The sequence below is a fragment of the Podarcis raffonei genome, chromosome 8, assembly GCF_027172205.1.
Source record: "Podarcis raffonei isolate rPodRaf1 chromosome 8, rPodRaf1.pri, whole genome shotgun sequence".
NCBI classification, from domain to species: Eukaryota; Metazoa; Chordata; class Lepidosauria; order Squamata; family Lacertidae; genus Podarcis; species Podarcis raffonei.
Genome location: NC_070609.1, coordinates 47195770 through 47216952, shown reverse-complemented (window position 1 = coordinate 47216952; position 21183 = coordinate 47195770). Strand labels below are relative to the sequence as shown.

Genomic DNA, 21183 nt, shown 5'->3' with positions numbered 1-21183 from the left:
CCTCACCACTGTCCCAAAGCACAGCTCGCTTTTTATATAAGGGACTAGTTTCCGACACACAGGATCGAGCCCTTCACGCGCTGGAAAGCGGCGTTTAGAGAAGCAAAAATAAAATAAACGGTGTGCGTGTGTTGGCGTGGGCGCGCGAGCTAAATAGGACGCGTCACGACTAGCTCTGTCATTTAACCTGTAGCATCTCCTGAACGGCTCACGAGTCACGGCACGGCTAGCAAACTTTCCCTTATGCCTTCTCCCAGGACAAATGCATTCTATCAGCATCCTGGAGCCCAACGTCACTACCACCACCCGTCGGACTAAGGCAGCCACCCGCGTTATATAGCCGGGCACAGGCTTGAAATCCTCTGGGAAAGCAGCTTTCGGGTCGTGCGTTATCCTCTCAATCGCCTCTGGGGGGCGCTGCGGCCTCAGTCTAGACAGCAGGTGGCGGTGGTTGCCATGGCGACCGAGTGTAAACATCCTCTGCAGGCGCCGTTCCTCTACCCTCCTCGCAGCCATGAAGAGTAGCGCCTCGACCTTTTTGCCGTGAGTCCGTCAGGAAGGAGACGGGTTGGAGGGGGAAAGGCCATAATGGAAATATATCCTTAATCCCAGAGAGGTGGGGATCACCTCCGCTTGCTCCAAGAAAAGGCACTTCGCACATGAAGCGAGGCATGTTCTTTCTGCCGGTTTCTTTGGCGAGCTTAGCAACATACTGTACGTACTTGGAAGCTGCTTTCAAGCAGGTCAGCTTGTTCGTCTACCAAACCAGCCTTCCCCAACCTGGTGCTCTCCGGATGGTTTGGACTACAGCGTGTGCTGGCAGGGGCTGCTGGGAGTTGTAGACCAAAACATATGGAGGACGCTAGTATCTTGAAGGTTGTACTGGCCCAGTGCTTTCTGCTCTGACTGGCACTGGCTCTCCAGGGTCTAAGACAAAGTTCTCCCTGGTGAGGATGAAGGAGAAATCTGATTCAGTTTGCATTTAAAGGCAAAGCTACCTAATTCACACTTTCCAAAACAATATGTAAACCAGCATCTCATAGGGTAAGTGCAGAGACTTTTCACCAGGTACAGTTCAGCCCTGATCATTTTAATCAACATTAGATGTAAACCATGGGTAGGCAAACTAAGGCGCGGGGGCTGGATCTGGCCCAATTGCCTTCTAAATCCGGCCCGCGGATGGTCTGGGAACCAGCATGTTTTTACATGAGTAGAATGTGTCCTTTTATTTAAAATGCATCTCTGAGTTATTTGTGGGGCATAGAAATTCGTTCTCCCCACCCCAAAAAAATAGTCCGGTCCCCCACAAGGTCTGAGGGACAGTGGACCGGCCCTCTGCTGAAAAAGTTTGCTGACCCCTGAACGATATTACAGTACTCATATGCTGTACAGTATGGAGATTATTATATGTTTTTCGGTATGGAGGCAAACCTTCTAGTTTACAATATACTTCCCAAGACATTTGGCAAAGGATGAGATAGTGCCCCTCCATTTGAAGTCAGGTGGACTGGTAGTTGTGTATTACTTCAACACTAATGATAGGACAACATCCTCTATCGCACATGAGTGTAGGAGACTTAACAGCTCAGTACTCTTAAGACCTTACCACCACACCCTGCTCCCCAATATTTGCTGCCTGAGTCAAGTACCTCAATCTAATTAATGGTAGGACTAGCTCTGGTGACCTTTAGTGTCTGAGTGTTTTAGGCAGTTGGGCAAATTTATATGTACGGACAAAGTTTCCTGCTTTTGACTGTTGTCATTCTTGGAATACGGTGGCAAAGACACTTTTGCTGATTAAATAACTAGACTTTGGTAGGATTCAGCAGCATCTTGTAGTCATACAATAATGTTTTTTCTCTTTTTATTTCAGGGTCAGTAGTCAGGACTCTGATAAAAGGTATTGCAATAAAATAGAAGAGTTAATTACTTAAATTAGCTTTGTGGTTGCAGTAAGAACTTTGGCTTTGACAGTTCTTACTACAGGTTTCCCACCTTTTTGGTCTTGAGGACTACATTCACTGGCAGCTAGTAGGCTGCACACACATGGACCATATCCGTTCTCTCATGCACACTGACGCAGGTAGGCAGACAGGGGCTTGGAGTAGGTAGGAGGCACCCCATAACTGCTCACTACCTAGCTACTTCCTCCATAGTTCCCATCACCAGTTGAGCAGCAGGAAAGGAGGAGTCACACACTGGACAGAGATATCTGCCCATCACCTCATAACTTTTCACTGCCCAGCAGATGTGCTGGCAAATGTGCTCTCTTCAGCCTGCGAAGCAACTGTTTCAGGGAGCTGTGGAAGACACGCATGCAAATGCTTCAAATGTGGGGCAGATGGGTTGGATTGAAATGGCCTTGTGGGCCAAATGAGGAGGCTTGCAGGCCTGATTACAGTGGAAGCTTGGGTTGCGAATGTGATCCATGCGGGAGGCACGTTTGCAACCTGCAGCGTTCGCAACCCACAGCGCCACGTCTGCGCATGCTCAGGTTGTGATTTGACGCTTATGCGCAAAGTGCAATTTAGTGGTTCTGCGCATGCGCGAGTGCCAAAACCTGGAAGTAACCTGTTCCAGTACTTCCGGGTTCGGCATGGTGCGCAACCTGAAAACGTGCAACCTGAAGCATCTGTAACCCGAGGTATGACTGTATATGCTTTAAATGTGTGCTGCGTACACAGCCTTATGGAGCAATCCTATATTTGAGCTACATTGGCTGATGGACCATAGGATTTGGTGAAAACCCAGCTACATTGGTGGATTCAAGATATGTCTGTGGCATGAAAAATACACAATGGGAACATTCCAGATACATCAGTGGAACACTATCTCTCTTTGCTGGTAGAATGGCTCTGCCATAGAGTATTTTACTGGCATATCTGTTCCACTAGCATATTTGCATTGGAATCATTGAATCTGATGTTCCATCTGCAAAGCAGGGCTTCTGCCGCATCCTATAGACCCTCAAATAACATGCCCTTAATATCCTGGTTAGTAAACTAACTGACATGAAATCAGAATTCCCAGTTTTGGACACAATAGGGAACTCTGCTTTAAACATACCAGGATCTGTGTGCCAAAGCTTTTGTGCAATAGGAGGAAAAGAGGAGTACATGAGCCCAGTGCCTGCTTGTGGCTTCATTAAAAAAATAAGTGATGTTACACCTGAGCCTTGGGATGCAGGAATTTGACACTGAAAGATATAAGACATAGCAACTGAGGAGTTTGTTCCTAATAGCTGGCTGATTTGTGTTAACAGCCTTTCCTTTGAAATGCAGTAAGGAGGCCCTGGATTGAGAGAAATGACATTGCTCATTCTCATTTTGACGTGACTTCCTCCATAGAACTGCAATTTCCCCTTCTTGCCAATTATCCAGGGTCTCATTCCTGAAATGCACTCAGAATCTAAATTGTCAAGAAAAATTACCTGATCTGAAGGAATCATTTCAGAAGAAAAGAAAATCTCTGGTGAGTTTGAGCAGATCAGGCATGACAATGCTCACCCCTTGCTAATTTGTAAGTTGCTTTGGGTCACTATTGTAGGGAAAGTGACAATTCAATATAAAAACAACAGTGGTGGTGCCAGGCCTTCTGATCTTAGCAGTCTGCTAACTACTTCAGCTATCCTAGGGCTGCCACATGGCTAGAGGTCTAGGCAAGAAGGATGCTCTGATGCCCTCCCTTTGTAAAGTAAGAAAAGCAAGGGTCTGTTTCACCCTGAGCAAGAGGGGCCCAAGAGGAAAGGACTAACAGTACTAACAGTACCATTCTGATAAGGCTTATTCCTAGGCAGTGCTTTTTCTGGGGGTACACAGGGGTATGCATACCCCTAAACATTTTGTGAATCTAAGTTTGGCCTCATTGAGGAGCAGTATTTCAATATGATTAGGAAAATGAAAGTACCCCAAACATTGTTTTATAGAAAAAAAGCACTGTTCCTAAGTAAGTGGAGTAAGGAGTAAGGATTACATCCTAAATCTTGGATTTATTCTCTTCCCTTGTTGGGTGACTGGTTGTTGTTAAAGGAGCTGAACCATTCCTATGCTGAATGCCTGAAGTACAGGTGTGATCATGTTTACAATAAAGGTCATACGTTTCAGTTCATATTAGCCAATGTCACTGGTTGGCGGCTGAAACCACTATTATGTTGGGAGGTCTGAAACGCACACCAATGGGTAGGATCCTGCTTGAAGGTCTGATTTGCCACTGCCCATAATCATAATCTATCACTTTTCAGAGCCACTCTAGCAGTCAGTTGTCTTCATGGCCTGCATATGCACCAGGACACATTATCTTGCAGAATCGAAAACCATGTACTACCTCTGAATGGCAAAGGTAGGTAGGATAAACGTTGTACATTAAATGTGAAGTTTTCTGGGCTTCTCTGCATTGTAAACTGATATTGTATTTTTGCCAACTGTCATGGTTTCCTGCATAGAATCTAGGAACTGTAGTCTGGTAAAGGTATCAAAATTTCTCATTAGGGGAGAAGCATATCCAAAATGGGTTTTCTCCTCCCACATGCTCAAGAGCAGGGGTGGGTAATCTCAGGCTCGTGGGCCAAATGTGGCCCCATAGTTCTCTTCATATGGCCCTTGGGTAGGGTTGCCATATGTCCAGGAAATCCCAGACATGTCTTCTTTTGGGGGGGCCAACATGCCCATCCAGGGGGATTTTTACATTTCAAAGCAGATGTCTGGGTTTTGTTTTGTTTTTTGGATTTGGGCAGCGTGGGCTTGGGCTCATGCGTGGGTGGCACAGGTGCAGGCTGCTCTGCATGCTGCAGCAACTTGCAGCCTAAGCCAGGGAAAGAGGTGTGTGGACATGGCAGTGGCCCTGCACACCTGCGTCTGTTGATATTTTCACCCCCTCCCATTGCAAGAATCTCCTGATCTGATGTTTTGAGAACTGCTCTTCTGTTCTTCCGCTCCTGACTGCCTGACTCTGTGTGTGGAGAGAGTCTTATCTATATAGTGACTAGATGGCTGAGTGGGAGCTGTAACACTCATGCAAGCCAGTAGTTCTTTAGTTTGTAGTAGCTATTAGAAATAAAAGAAGTTATGCTTCAGTACTTTAGTTCCTGAATCCAGGTCACAGGCTCACCCTATTCATACACAAATACACTCTCAAGACAGGATTTGCAAGCAAAAAGACAATGGAAAGCCTTTCCCCATTTGCCTCCCTTACTGCAGAGGAATAGTCGAGGTCATTGGGAGAGTCAAAATGGCTTCAGGATTGCTTTCCTATACTATTTCAGACACATAGGTCATATATTTAGATATGTGTGCATTTATGAGTATTCTATATGTGAGACCTTAAAATTCTTATAACACTGGTTACACATTCTATGGCTTTTTAAATGCATTTGTTGGGGGGGATTACTGGTTTGTTTTTGTTTTTTATGTATTTTGTGTTCTCATTTTGTATTTTTATGTTGTGAACCACCCTGTGATCTTTGGATGAAGGACGGCATACAAATTTAATTAATAATAATAATGATGATGGTGATGATGATGATGATGATGATGATATGAAGGCAGGCGATGAGTATGCTGCAGACAATCATGGGGAGGGACTCAGCTGTCTAGGATAGACCCTGCCAGGGTGTGGGGAGGCTGAGGAACTGCTTGGGGAAGAGGATCCTGGCTTCTGATCGCCCCATCCCCTCTCCCTACCAGTCTTCCCAGCACACAGCATCTGCACAACTTCTGCCTGTTGCACCAACACTGGCTCCAGAGTCCCAAGAGGACACTGCTGCTCTGTCTGTTCTAGAGATGTTGGCAACAGCTCCTTCATTGCCTAGGTTATGGAGATGCCCAGGGGCGCCAAACTTGGATAAAATATTGGGGTTTTTTCCCAAGTAAGTCCTGCCCCCACATAATCTATCACATGATGGGATGCACACACCATTTGAATAGCAATGCCCATCAACTTGGGGGGCAGCCCCCTAAAAAATTTTATGGGGGGGCAAAGCCCCTTCAACCCCTAGGAGTTGGCTCCTATGGAGATGCCAGTGCAGGCATAACAGACAGTTCAGGCCCAGCCTTCCTGGAGGAGTTCCCAATTGCTTGCCCAGTTGAAGGAACAGTCCCCTTTACTGTGCTAAGTTGTGCCTGCCCCATTCCTATGTAAGAGGGTTGTAGGGGTGTGTGTGAGTCATTTGTTGGATCAACATCTTAACTTGCCTAGCCTTGCCTGCACCTGTTGCACCTCTTTACCCTTACCAACAGTTTACCCTGTAGCAATTTGAGTGCTAAAGGTTCCTATGTTGTTAAAATCAGAGTCCAAGTTCTTTATATGATGAGAGCCAGGACATTTTGTGTGGAGGAAGCCCCTCCGAGTTCCATTCCTGCTCTTCCTCAGCTTTCAGTGAGTGTTTCTGACAGGAGTTCCATATATGAATTGTCATGAGGAAATTTTGGGAACCATAGTTTAATTAAATATTGAGACTTGTATTAAATATTCCCAACACCTTCTCAGAACTCCCAAGGCTCTCTGAGAAGAAGAAACAGCTGTCTTTTGAGATGTGACCACCAAGAGCCGTTTTACATCTCTGTGAGTGGTGTTTGTGACTTTGTACTGAATTTCCATTCTGAAATGCAGATATTTTGGATCATATTACAGTTACAACAATGCACAAAAATGTACGGTATATCAAAATGTGAACATGTGTATAAAGTTTAATTTTCTTGTCTTTCAGCATCAACAAAGAGCAGCTTCCTCTTTCCATACCAAAACCACGCTACCTCGAAGATCTGGAATCCCATTTGAGGAGAGAGCTGCAAGCACTTGACCTTACTAAAGGGAAAGTTCAGGAACTTAAACTCCAGGTCTGAGTAATAAACTCTGCTCTAATTTTACAATCTTGAGTGTGAACACATTTATTTAGCCCACCAAGATTTTTTTCAAAGGAAAAGGGGTGTATACAGAAGCCTCATATAACCAGTGCTGACTTGGGGATAGGTTTTAATGGGTAGGAGAGGATATATTAATTGCAATTTATCCAACAGCCACACAGAACACAGAACTGGTGTCAGTTCCCCTGACTGAGCATCTCCTTAAAATACCATGCAAGCAATCTAATAGCAGTCAAAGTAAGATACACATCCTTGTTTAATAAAGGATTATATCTCACTGCTGGTTATCATGTCTAGATATAGAATATATTCAATTAACAGGATTTATAGTAGTACTGTTGCCATCCCCTCCCCTTTTCTCTCATTAGCCCTATAGAGAAGTATTTGAGTTCTTCATGGAAGAATTCAGAACCTACAAGCCTTTGTTGGCTTCTATCAAGAAAGAGTATGAACTGACTATAGGTAAGAGAGCATCAATTATTTTATACCAGCTGTAATTCTGAACAAGCAAATTTGCTTAGCTATAGTGGATCAGAGGCCAAACAGCAGGTAAACAGTAGACTTCACCACTAAAAATGAATACACGAACTGTTTATTAACTCCCTTCTAATGAGGACAAGACATTGAAAACAGACAAAAGATTTCCGACAAAACCCACACATTTTAGAATCATAGAATCATAGAATCATAGAATCATAGAGTTGGAAGAGACCACAAGGGCCATCGAGTCCAACCCCCTGCCAAGCAGGAAACACCATCAGAGCACTCCTGACATATGGTTGTCAAGCCTCTGCTTAAAGACCTCCAAAGAAGGAGACTCCACCACACTCCTTGGCAGCAAATTCCACTGTCGAACAGCTCTTACTGTCAGGAAGTTCTTCCTAATGTTTAGGTGGAATCTTCTTTCTTGTAGTTTGGATCCATTGCTCCGTGTCCGCTTCTCTGGAGCAGCAGAAAACAACCTTTCTCCCTCCTCTATGTGACATCCTTTTATATATTTGAACATGGCTATCATATCACCCCTTAATCTCCTCTTCTCCAGGCTAAACATGCCCAGCTCCCTTAGCCGTTCCTCATAAGGCATCGTTTCCAGGCCTTTGACCATTTTGGTTGCCCTCCTCTGGACACGTTCCAGTTTGTCAATGTCCTTCTTGAACTGTGGTGCCCAGAACTGGACACAGTACTCCAGGTGAGGTCTGACCAGAGCAGAATACAGTGGCACTATTACTTCCCTTGATCTAGATGCTATACTCCTATTGATGCAGCCCAGAATTGCATTGGCTTTTTTAGCTGCCGCGTCACACTGTTGGCTCATGTCAAGTTTGTGGTCAACCAAGACTCCTAGATCCTTTTCACATGTAGTGCTCTCAAGCCAGGTGTCACCCATCTTGTATTTGTGCCTCTCATTTTTTTTGCCCAAGTGCAATACTTTACATTTCTCCCTGTTAAAATTCATCTTGTTTGTTTTTTACTTATTTTACTTATTTTAATTTTATTTATTTTATTTTACTTATTTTAAATTTTACTTTATTTTACTTATTTTAAATTTTACTTATTTTAAGTTTAAAAAGGAACCTTCACAGGTCCTGGAAACTTTAAGTAACTTTGGAACCTGACTTTTATGACATTTAGCATATCTGAAAGAGAAGATCTACTCCCTGGAGTCAGTGAATGCCATTCTGGTCACAGCCTCTGATCAATGTACTCGGCAAATCCTGGCCTTTCAGGAGCAAGAGAAAATACAAATTGCAAAGCTGAAGGATGAGAGGATCTACTTACTGAAGCTTATTGACAAAATGAAGGAGGAGAAATATTCTTTAGAAACCCAGGTGAGACAGACGCCTCCCCGTCTACACTTTAATCAACTATGACTCAAGAATCTGATCTTGCATCCTGTTTATTAAAATAGAAAACACAAGTCAGTTTAGGAGTTTTTGCAAAAACTACCCTTATGCTTTAAGGTGTATCAGTTGAGGTTGTCTGACATCAGGAGATAACAATAGCAAGTTCTGTGCTTTGGCTGATAAAGCCATTGTTCTGGTTAAAAAAACAAAACAGTGGCGCTCTGGTCCATTTCTGCTGCACCACACCCCCTGGTTCCAGGTAGCTTTGACTGGGACTGTTCTGTCATTGTTCACAGAATAGTTTTGTAGGAGTCTTTTCATAGGATAGTTTGAGGGCAAGATTCCTACATAGTCCAAGCCCCATCATTAGGTGGTAGAAGTTCTAGAATCCTTTGGACAGCTAAATTTGGTACTACTACCACTCTTCCCAAAGTAGATAAAATTTGCAGGTAGCTGCATTGTTCTAATGGACCAACACAGCTAACACAGCTGCCTTCAATTTTAGAAGTACAGTTTGTTAGCTTCCTTCCATGACGCACACATTTGACAGCACTGCATCATACAGTGTCACTTCAGAAGTTATCACCTCCTTGGCCCATCAAGGGTACTTGCTGGTTGGCTATAAGAGAGATCACAGTACTTGCTTCCACTGCTGAGGCTGCAGCCACTGACAAAGTGAGCTTGTCACACCAGTGATTAGCGGTTTCCTCTGCCTTACATCACATAGGTGGCTAAGATGCGGAAGGCGGTGGCAGAGGAATACCTCCGTTACCTGAATGAGTCTGATGCCCGCAAGCTGCTACTTATAGATCTCAATGAAATGTACCGTCTGAAGGAAGAAATGAAGTTTGCCCAAATCCAAGGTAGAAGATGTAGTTTTCCCAGCTATGGGTAGCTTCTACATAAGGTGGGCTGAAGATTCTTCTTCAGGTGGAAAACTGGAATGCAGTGTAGGGATGGTTAATATATGTCCCAAATATGTCCTCCCTGCTTGCTATCAGAAGATGGAGTCATTTCCTGTCTCAGATCAACCTGCCTCACAGGACGGTTGCGATGGATGGCATCCTGAGTTCCTTGGAGGAAGTGCTGGATAAAAATGTCAACTAACACACACGTTTAGCAATTATAAATGGATGCTGCAGGAGAGAGGAGCAGGACTGGGCCTCCAGGAGGGTATATCAGGGTCCATGGCATACAGGATGGGGGGACCTCCCTCCCTGCTGCAGTGTCAACAAAAATTGCCCCACCAAGACTGCTATTAGGAATTGGAAGAACTCAGCCACTGAGACCATAGCAAGGGATGGGGAAGGCAGGGAGGAAATGAGCCAGGGACTGATGGCTAACCTTTCTCCGTAGTACTGAGCTTGCAAATGTCTCCTACAGTAGTTTTTTTTACATTTAAAAAATATGCAGTTGCTTTAATGTAACATTGCTTTGCCCCTCTGGGTTCAACCTAGACTAGCCTGGCTTAACATTTCTCCCTTTTTCCTTGACTTTTTCAGCCCATTATGTAGTCAGTGGAATTTTTCTGCTTAGCATCATGAAGAAATGTCAAGTCAGTTGGTCTGTGTTACCTTATTGTCCTGAGGCAGCCTTTGCAGGAGCAATCAAAAGATACTGCCATATTGGGGGGTGGGATGGGGGAATCTCACCCTATTGGAGAAGAGTAACCTAAGCATAATTTCCAGTGGCAACTTTGGGTCTGTCTGAACCATTTTCTCTTAAAGATGAAAAGGGGGAAGATTCAGTGAAGCTGACGCTCGCTTTAAAGGTAGCACGACACGACCTCACCAAAGCCCAAGTGGAGCTGAACACCATGAAGGCAAACTATGGAGACGTAGTGCCCAGAAGAGAGTTTGAGTTGCAGGAACACAAATGTAATGAATTGACTGAAAAGGTAACCAAAGGCTATGCTGAGCCCTACTGACGCTCCAAGGTTGGCTGGTTCTCCATTATTTGAGGAGGGTTTTCAGAGTGGGATCTCCTCCCATTTGCTCTAGAGTAGTATTGGAGAACCTCTCACCCATCGGCCTAATTAGGCCATTGGGCTTGCCCTGTTTGGCCTGCAAAACTGTTTTGGACAGCCACACCCGCCAGTGAGTTTCTTCTGATGTCATATCACATCAGGCATCTAACACGTGAATCCGTGGTGCCAAATTAAAAACAAAGAAATGGGAGCTCACACGGAAGTGCATTCCCAGTTATTTCTTTTTGCTGCTTGAATTTTGCACTTTTAAAATTTGACACCTTTTTCTGTTGCCCTGAATTTAATCTTTGCAGCCCCCATTTGAATTATTTTTGAGTTCAAGCTGGGGCTTCAAAAGTAGAAAAGAAGAATCCATAGCACAGTATGCCCCCTCCCCAGTTCTCCTATTGCAGTCACAGCTTGCAGTTTGGGTCACCTGACATCATATGTTCTACAAGTGAGTGGCTATCATGAATAGCTGGCCACTTCCGAATCTGGGCCTCAGAATCTGGGTCTCAGAATCGGGGCCCATTTCCCCACCCTTACTAGAAGCAGGGTTTAATTATTCAAAGCAAGACTCCTTTATGTGTGGAAGAGGTTTCTCCTAATCACGCTCCTGTTTTCTCAGTGATACGGTGCTTTTCTCTGGAATGTCTTTTAATTCCCAATTTAGCATTTATGACAGGGATTTTAATGTTCTGACAGGAATTCCTTGACAAGCACTTAAAGCAACCCACACACCTGTGGGCTGTCTATCTACTATTTTAACATCTTATTTATATACCACTTAATCATCCAGAAAATGTAAGAAGTCTATGTAGAATGTAGAATATTCATTTAAAAACATTAATAAAATTTAACATCAAGAACAAGAACACACACACACCCCACACACACATGTGCATGTGTGTGTAAAATCAGAAGATGTTAAAATGTATATAATCAAATTGTATGAGTAGGATTGCCTAAACGAGCAAGCAAAATTAATGGGTGCTAAAACAATACAGGAAAGGTGCCTGCCTAATATCAAAGGGCAGGGAGTTCCAGAGAATAGATGCATGCCTTGCCACATATTTACTCATGTCCTTTGGCCTTGCCTTTCAGATGACAATTCTTCAAAAAGACTTTGATGATCTCCAAGAAGAATATGACACAATGCTGGACATACACAAGCAAGTTTCTGAGGAACGGGACAAATTCTATAATGACCTTATCAATGTCCAGCGGTCCTCCACACCGCGGCCTAGCTGGGAAAAATGTGCAGGTACTTTTTGTTGTTGTTGCTGCTGTTGTGGTTGTTGTTGGTGTTGTCTTTATATGCCCAGGACAAGTACACAGCAATATTACACAATGAACAACAGAAAACATCAAAAGGTCTAAAAATTATAAATCTAAAGGAGTAATCTAATTAATCACAGTCAGCTCACCATGCCAACTGCTGGATCCCAGATTTATTTATGCCTTAGAAAGCAGAGGTGTTACTGGTTACTTAAAGGACTTGGGGCAAAGTCCCATGAGATAAAAGTGCATAAAATCTGCATATGCTAATGTCTATTTATCAGAGCTGCCAGGTTGCCTCCAAGATTGAGGAAGCACAGCAGGGCGCACATGTGTGACTGGCTCTCTCTGCTGTTTCTTTTGATTAGTAAGTAGAATGTTTGCAGAGTTTATAAGCAACATCTTTTACTGACTATAAGCCACTTTTGACAGGGATTTCTTTGTCTTTTATATAGCTCCTGGAATAATTTTACGAGCTACACTCATTACAACAAATCTGATAACTACCGTATTTTTCGCTCTATAACACGCACCCAACCATAACACGCACGTAGTTTTTAGAGGGGGGAAATCCGTAGGCATGCCACCCGTAGGCATTCCCTCCATAACATGCACAGACATTTCCCCTTAGTTTCTAGGAGGAAAAAAGTGAGTGTTATGGTGCAAAAAATACGGTAATTAAATTCTTATGTAAAGTTCTCCTTCCAGCTGCATGAATTGCTTGGCCCTATCCGATACCTCACATCTTCTTGTTGTTGCAGATGTGATTGCTGATGGGGCTGAGCGCTGGAGTGCTTTGTCAGAGGGCAAAACTAGTGATCAGTTGGTAGACGTGCTTTTGGAAGAAATTGGTGCGGGACTTCTAAGAGAGAGGGACACCTTCGTGGCGCTGGTATGGCTGTGCTGGTTATTGTATCCATTGGGACTTTCACCTGCTTGTTCCTCATTTTGCAGAGAAGGTCAAGAGGAGTCTTGGTCTCCACCTCTCCAAGGGGCCTGGCCTCATTCCCAGCAACCTGGAGACCCTTTCCTTCCCTCTCTTGTGCTGAAGTGTGACAAGGGAAGAGAAGCAGTTCCTGCCTAAGAGATGAACAGTTTTCAAAATGTTCCATACTGAATCAGACAATCAGTTCCTCTAGCTCTGCATTCTCTACACTGCTGCTTTCCTGGGTTTCAGACAGGAATCTTTCACAGCCCTACCCAGAGATGGTGGGGCTTGAACCAGGAACTTTCCCCGTGCAGAGCACAGGGAAATCACAACCTTCTCCCAAATGCAAGTGCTACTTTCCACACCGACCCATTTCCTTAAAAACACCTGCACATTGCAGAAGATTCTTGGGCCATCTCCTTTTTTGTTTGTATTCCTTTCTTGCCTGAAAAATAGTAAGTGAAAGCAAAATGGAACTGGAGGTGCCTTTCTCAAAATTTGCTATCTTTTACAGTGGTACCTCTGGTTACGTACTTAATTCATTCCGGAGGTCCGTTCTTAACCTGAAACTGTTCTTAACCAGAGGTACCACTTTAGCTAATGAGGCCTCCCGCTGCTGCCGCACAATTTCTGTTCTCATCCTGAAGCAAAGTTCTTAACCCGAGGTATTATTTCTGGGTTAGCGGAGTCTGTAACCTGAAGTGTATGTAACCTGAAGCGTATGTAACCTGAGGTACCACTGTATTTGCAAAAGGTTTATAAAGTGAGCCACTAACCATCTCTTGAGAGCAGGAATGGGGGTTTAATTTGATTCAGTTTGCCTTTAAAGGAGAGTCTCCCTACTTCACCCTTTCCAGAACAGGACATTTTCTGAAAAACAACCATCTTATCCTTTGAAATGCACAGTGCTCCAGATTTTTCAGTATCATTCTCCAGCCAAGTAAAGTGTACAAAAATGCACACTAGGGTAAAGTGTGCATTATAATGTATATATTTGTGAAAATAACACAAAAATAAATATATTAGGGGCCATTGCTTTGCAAAAATGTATCTATTAGGCAAAATTGCATATAAATATGTGCATAGTAGGATAAATTAAAATAAATTAAAATATTAATCAGTTTTCATGAGGACTTAAAAATATTGCATTCCAATGAAAATGTGAAGAATTGTTAAGAATGGAAAGAACTGGAAACAGAGAGAACCAAATTGACAGATTTGTCCATCCCTCTTGGGGAATCAAATCATGTCAGGGCTAGCTTGCTAGATTTCATCCCCATGCAACCACAAAGCAAATGTTGGGCAAACCTCTATATCTCAGCCTAACCTCTCTCACAGGACTGATGTGAGGATAAATGTAAACCACTTTGAGGTTTTTGTTTAGAATCAAGCAGTGTATAAATTTTATGAAATAAAAATAATGAATGGGAACAGGGGAGATACACAGTATGTATAAAACCCTCCTCTGAGGAAAATGGGATATGATGTAACAAATAAATCAGTCTTTCTGGGCAGAACCAAACTAATTATAATTGAAATCAACACAGTCCTGTCTTACTAAATTCTGTTTAGCCAAAATGTTGTGTTCTGATACTTTTCCACAGCTGTTCAGAAGCTGTTTTGAAAGAAGAACACTACTTAGACTGCATCTGGCCAGTCCACCTCCCCCCCCCCAGCATCTCAGTGACATCAGGTTCACAGAATTTTAAATTAAACTATGCAGACAAAGGCACAAGAGTTTGCAGGTGCCAACAATCAGCTGTCCTCTCACCTGCATCTTTACCAGCCATCTGGTGATGGGTGGGTAGATGCAGCTTGGCCAAAATGGCTTTGTGGGTTATATGTGGAGACCTGGTAGGGCTGCTGGCTAGCATTTCCCTTCTTTTCACTTGCATTGAAAGTGCAGTGGGTGTGTCGGTTTTGTGTCCTTGCACAGCACTCCAGGCACTTTATAAAGGATTAAGTAATAGCAGCAGTAGGGACTCTGGCTTGTGTATTGATTTAAGTGTTTGGCTTTGTACAGGACTTAATACTGTTCCTCTCACTAGGGGAGAAGTGAGAAGGTCCCTGTGTACCTGAGGTGTGATGGTGTGGTTAGGAACAAGAAGCTGACCAAAAAGGAGATTGTGACCATTCTGAAGGAAATATGGAAAGAGAAAATTGCGTCGGATCTACAGGTATCTTTGGATTTCCTTATGAATGTGCTTGAGGCAACTGGAAACATAGGAAGCTGTTGTATCATGTCAGACCATTGGCTATTGAGCTCAGTACTACCTACACTGACCAGCAGCAGCTGTCCATGGTTTCAGGCAGGGTGTCTTTCTTAACCCTTCCTGAAGATGCTGGAGACTGACTCTGGGATCTTGTGCTTGCATATTATTATTATTAGTAGTAGTAGTAGTAGTACAGTGGAACCTTGGTTCTCGAACTACGTAGTTGACGAACAAATCGGCTCCCGAACTCTGAAAACCTGGAAGTAAGTTTTCCGAGTTTTTAACGTTTTTTGGAAGCCGAACGTCTGATGCGGCTGTTGGCTATTGTTTTTGGGGTACTTGCACCAATCAGAAGTCCCACCTTGGTTTTTGAACGTTTCGGGAGTCAAACAGATATCCGGAACGAATTAAGTTTGAGAACCAAGGTACCACTTGTAATAGTATGAACATTGGCCCAGTAGCAAGTTGGCAACCAAGTCTCTGAGCAAGTCTCTGAGCAAAGATGTTACATGTTGACAGGATCTCAATCCTGTCAGCAATCGTGCTACAGCATTCTGCAACAACTGCAGCTTCTGCATAGTGCGCAGTGCAGTAATCTTGAAGTAATCAGTGCATGAACTACTATGGCCAAGCTTTCCCAGTCCAGGAAGAGACGTAGCTGTTGTAGCAGTCACAGCTGGTAAAAAGCGCTTCTAGCCACTGAGGCTGCCAGGACCTTGTGTGACAAAACTGGATCCAGAAGCATCCAGAAGTATAGTTACCAATCCTGTGATTAGCCATGGGCGGCTGGTTGATTAACTTCAAAAAAAGAGAGGCCCAAACCTAGCTGAGCAGTTGTTACCACAAGTGATTCCAAGCCTATCTTCTTGATGAGGAATATTTTTTACTATGCAATTTAAAATTATTGGGAGGGAAGCCTTTTGTGATTCAAGCAGAAGCTGTAAAGAATCGCTCTCAACAGCTGAGGACTCTGTTCCAGAAACTGCATCTGTCTCTCTTGCAGAAAGGAAAACAATCCAGCCTTCCAGAGTTCTTCCTGAACTTCTTCCAGAAAAGGTATGGTGACGCTCCTGGTTTTGACTGGACTTACAGCGTCTATGAAAACATCAAGCTCTATAAATCGAATGAAGCCATGTCGTTATTTCATCAAATCCTGACTGGAGAGGTGAGCAGTCCCTCATCTCACTTAAAGTAGATCTATATAACCACACACACACCCTACAGTAAATTCCAATCTACTTTTTTTCCTAACCTGCTATAAGAAGAAATTGTGTATTCCCCTTTCTTGCTCACAGTGGTTTTTTTAGATCACATGTTCTTCACTTCGTCTGAGCAAGTTTCCCTGGTGCATGTGTTTTTCTTCTGAGAAATTCACCTGCAGTTGGAGTAAATTCAGCACTGAAGAATCCTCTTAATAATTTCAGCTGATTGAGATGTCCAGTAGTTGTGCTGATGGTCCATGCTACTGTTCTCCTTTCCTATTGCAGAATGAGTTAATGCTGGCGGGTGCTGTAGCCTAACTCTTCTACCTTCATTTCCCCAGCTGGATGAAGCAGTATACCACAGCCACCTCCAGGATCTTGCCAACCTCGTAAGGGAGGTGACAGCTGCTGATACCGCAAATACTGGCCAGCTGACACGCGACGAGTTCATGTAAGAGTTTGGAGCAGGGAGGTGTCATTTGCAGCCAGGTGCAAAGGAGTTGAGCAGAAGTGTACAGTGGTACCTCGGGTTAAGAACTTAATTCGTTCTGGAGGTCCGTTCTTAACCTGAAACTGTTCTTAACCTGAAGCACCACTTTAGCTAATGGGGCCTCCCGCTGCTGCCATGCCGCCGCAGTGTGATTTTTGTTCTCATCCTGAAGCAAAGTTCTTAACCCGAGGTACCATTTCTGGGTTAGCGGAGTCTGTAACCTGAAGTGCCTGTAACCCGAGGTACCACTGTATATTTAATTTTAGCAAACTTAAGCAGAATTGTTTTTCTCTGCATGGACAGCCTTGGAGTTTTATAGTACAGTATTCTGAATATATTTGAAAAGCAAGGAGTGAAGATGGGGCCCCTTCCTTTGGTACATTATGGTATGGGGAAATTCATAAAGTCACCTCCTCCTTCTCCTGAAACATCAGTATTTTAAAAAACAGCACACATACATAGTGCATGTACATATGAAACCAATACATAAGCTGAAGGGTTTTCTCTCTCCTCCTGTAGCCCTGCCCTGAGGGCAGCTTTTCCACTAAAGACCGAAGAATCTATCCAAGAGTTAATTGTAGCTGCAGGCTACAAACCGGAGTATCCTGAAACCTCTCTTTCATACAAGCTCTTATTCATAGAGGTAGGTTTCTCCGCTCATGGCATAGAACCAGAAGCAATTAATTAGTTTTAGAAAAAAGGATGGCTGGGGGAACATGATTAGGTTTTTAAAATTATACATAGTAAAAATAGCATAAAAAGAAGAGCTAATGAACTGGCCAAACTTCTTTGGGGAGAATATTTTTCTCTTTCTTTCTGCAAGACCAGTGAAATTTTGTTTGGAGATTGTACACTGCTTTGTGGACAAAGTTCAGTATACTTTTTTTAAAGATGGGCAATAAATTCAGTAAATTCTTTTTTTAAAAAAAGCTCTTTACACACCACCTCATTAGCTTATGGAGTTGACTGTCATAAGGTTATGTGAAGGGCCACTGTCTTAGATGGCTTTAAAAGGAGAGTAGGCACTTTAATAGAGGATGGGTTTATATTAGCCATTGTGCCTAAACAGACCTCCATGTTGAGACACTGTCCCTGACTAGCACAAGAGGAACAATCAATGGGAGAAGGCCTTACTGCATCTAGTTGGCCTCTGTGTGAAAGAATGCTGGACTAGATGGATTTTTAAATAAATTAAGCAGGTCTTCTGTTCACACTGCTTTGGGCTGCATTGTGCCTGTTTTTGTTTTTAAGTCACCGATGGAACTTCCTGAATTCATAGTGCACCAGTGGTGTTGTCGTAGAAGCTGAAGTCTTAACTTTGGCTCTTTCCTTTGTTTTATCTATGACACCAAGCTAAAAAAACACTGGCTATCCATGGAGGGCAGGATCCAAGCAACTCCCCTGCCAATAGAGTAGGTAATTAAAGCTATATTGACAAACCCTAGGGGCAATGTAGCTTCTCCATACTAGCGGTTAAGAGCTTATCATATTCCAGAAACGTGCAAATCAAAGCCTACAACTGAGTCTAACTTCTGTTTCAAAGTCTGAATGGCTGGACATGTTGGTTTCAAAAACAGCAATTAAGCATCCTGCTTAGATGTCCAGAGAACACTGGACAGTGGAAACTAGAGCTGTTTCCAGTTAATTTTCTAATGTTTGACAACTGCCTCCACTGACAGAAGGCAGATTATATGCTACCTCTCCCAACTCAGGGTGTTAATTGCATCAAACAAAGCCAGCCCTAAAATGATTGTTTACTCTTGCAGGATGAAGAAGGAAAAACAGAACCTTTTGTTAGGAAACTCAAGAAGCAATATGTGAATGAAAAAAGAGACTATATCCGTGAGATACAGGCTCAGTTAGGAACCTTGATGTGAGTATCAGCCTGAAAAGAATTGGATCCCGACTATCTTAATTGGAAATTAACTCATTGATTTCAATAGAAGCTATGATTAACTTGTCTCAATGGAATTCAAATTTACACCGCAGCTTCCATCTGCATGATTAAATTCAATTGGACTTGCTCCTCAAATTATATGTATGGTATTATAGCCTTCATCTAGATCTAATCCCTGGTTGGTCGGACAGTTAATCTCTCTCCCTCTTTTGCCCCCTCTCACAATCCTACACACACAAACGTTTGTGTGTGTGTGTGTGTGTGAGTGAGAGAGATGTGTGATGCTTTCCTTTTCATGAATTCCTTGCCACTTTAAAAAATAGGGGGAAAAAGGTGTTAGCCAGGGCAGCAAGAGATCTCCTTAGAAGGACTATACATGCGATAAATGCAATTTTTCCGTCGTATCAGGCCATCAGATGAGTCGTCAGACCTCCTAGTATCCAAAAGCAGGAAATGCACAGGAGTAAAGGAATATACTGATACTTTCTGTCACCACTCAGTCCGTTTCCTGCATTCCTAAGGCAGACCTCTCTGCTTCAATGATTTCCAGTGGCTTTGCTCCTATTTTTCTTCTTGATTCTGTTTTCCACTTTTTAAAAAATTATAAATTGGCCCTTTTACCTTCCCAGACTGCCATATCACTCCAATGGCTGCCTCCCTTGGTTCCCACCCAAATTTTTCCTGCCTGCCATTTGTTCCTGCCTCTGCTCACCTCCACCCACACCCCAGGCTGTTTTTCTGCCATCCTAGCCTGCCAGTCTTTTCCTCATGGAGATTTATTTTTCACCACCTATCATTTATTTCCAGGCCTGTTCCTTGGTGGTTGTGGTTCCAGCTGGGTCCTCTGTCCCTTAGGCAGCTGTGGTCCAGCTGTCTTCATTTTGCCTTCCATTTGTTCTTTGGAAGAAGTCTAACCAAATACTTCCACTTGACAAACTCCTAGTTTTGTTTAATCCTAAGACCTTGGGGAGGAAGGCTTCACCTGCTACTTCGGCTTGCTACCTGCAGGTCTCTATTTAACTTGCCTATGAGTGTCTCAAGCTTCCTGTCCCACAGAGCACATCATGGCTCTTTTGCCACTAACACCTTGGACTTTTGACATTTGCAGGGCTATAACTTTTGTTAAGCATTGTAAATTGGCAAGCTTCTTTCAAGAGGAAAGTTACAAGTGGTTTTGCAGACCTAGGCAGCCTGGCGAATCGACTCTACTGGGACTGTGGGCTTTGGTACATCCCATTTGATGGCCTGACACCCATGGAAAAGGGACCATTGGTCTCATCTGCAGGATGGTTTTCATGGGTGACACTGTCAGAACCATTCTCTGAACTAGGGGGACTACTGGTCTTCAATGCCTTTTTGGGGTTGTTTTTGTTGTTGCTTGTTTGTAGCTGTTACTTGTTGTGTGCCTCCTGTGTTTTACATCTTTCTGTTTTCCTGATCATGTCTGCTAGTGAGGTCCTGTGTTAGTCTGAGTGAGGATGGAAAGCAGTCATATATTCCTTGACTTGTGCATTTCCTGCTTTTTTATACTAAGGGGCACTGATGACCCATCTGACAGCTTGATACCCTTGAAAACCACCCTTCAAGTGAGACTAATGACCTGTTTTCTTAACTTCAAACTATGTACTGGTAGTGTGCAGGTCAGGATGCAGTAAACTTGGATAGGTGATCAGCATTAAACCTGAATACCAGTTTTCTAATGTAGGCCATACTTACACATCAATGACTCTCATTGACTACTTTACCCTTTTTACATACAGGGAAGTGAGACCAGATGACTTGCGGGCAGCTTTCTGCATACTCGACCATGGTTTGTCAGAGCGAACCCTGGAGTCTTACATCTGTTATGCATTCCAAGTTTCCAAAGACCAATTGGACCCTGCGGTCTCCATCCCCATAGAAGTACTGATGAAAAGGCTTAAGGCTGGAGATATCAGACGACAAGGAACTGTTATAGGAGATGCAAAGTATCAGCTCCAATCCCATGCTTTAGAAGAAACAGAAGCTCTTGTCAGTATTTAAATTGGCCACACCCTATACCCACCCCTTCCAAGGGTAATTAGAGTAAAAAAAATTACAGAATAGTAATGTAGAACAAAACTTTCCTCAAAGAGCTCTGGTGACAGCCCTGCTGGAGTATAGCCTTAGGTAATAGAGGGTTTGACTTCTTAGAGGCCGTGACCAAAGGGCTAAAAGTTGTTCACAACTGGCAGCATGCCTTTCTCCTCACAGCTATGTACTTTAATATTTACTAAGGCTCCTCCATTAAGTCAAAGTGGCAGTTTACCCAACTACACATTGAAAGCTTAAGGATAAATGTTTTTAGAAGATTCTTTACATCTACTTCCCTTGCTAGAATTTCTGTGAGATGAAAATAAAATGGTTCTGTTTCTTTCTGGCATTTAAACCAGTATTTCCACTAAGCCTAGATCTGCTTTGTTATTGCAAAGGCAGTTCATCAGGTGTTTGTGTAGCCTTCAGTGGAGCAAAATTTTATGCTATGAA

General features: G+C 43.3%; 1 protein-coding gene across 2 annotated transcripts; it reads left to right on the top strand.

Annotated features, from left to right (window-relative positions):
• Positions 1 to 188: 188 nt before the first annotated feature.
• Positions 189 to 21070, top strand: TSNAXIP1 (translin associated factor X interacting protein 1). 2 transcript variants are annotated; one of them, XM_053399728.1, is made up of 17 exons: positions 189 to 543; positions 1874 to 1900; positions 3381 to 3471; positions 4241 to 4338; positions 6704 to 6833; positions 7229 to 7322; positions 8493 to 8689; positions 9432 to 9567; positions 10432 to 10601; positions 11775 to 11934; positions 12710 to 12840; positions 14925 to 15053; positions 16069 to 16254; positions 16633 to 16742; positions 17301 to 17424; positions 18548 to 18654; positions 20439 to 21070. In XM_053399728.1, exons 1-17 carry the CDS (start codon positions 515 to 517, stop codon positions 20698 to 20700), a joined length of 2181 nt encoding a protein of 726 aa, XP_053255703.1. In that variant the 5' UTR covers positions 189 to 514; the 3' UTR covers positions 20701 to 21070. The 2 variants fall into 2 exon arrangements, with proteins under 2 accessions (XP_053255703.1, XP_053255704.1); XM_053399729.1 differs by having other exon boundaries at positions 192 to 543; positions 16093 to 16254.
• Positions 21071 to 21183: the final 113 nt, after the last annotated feature.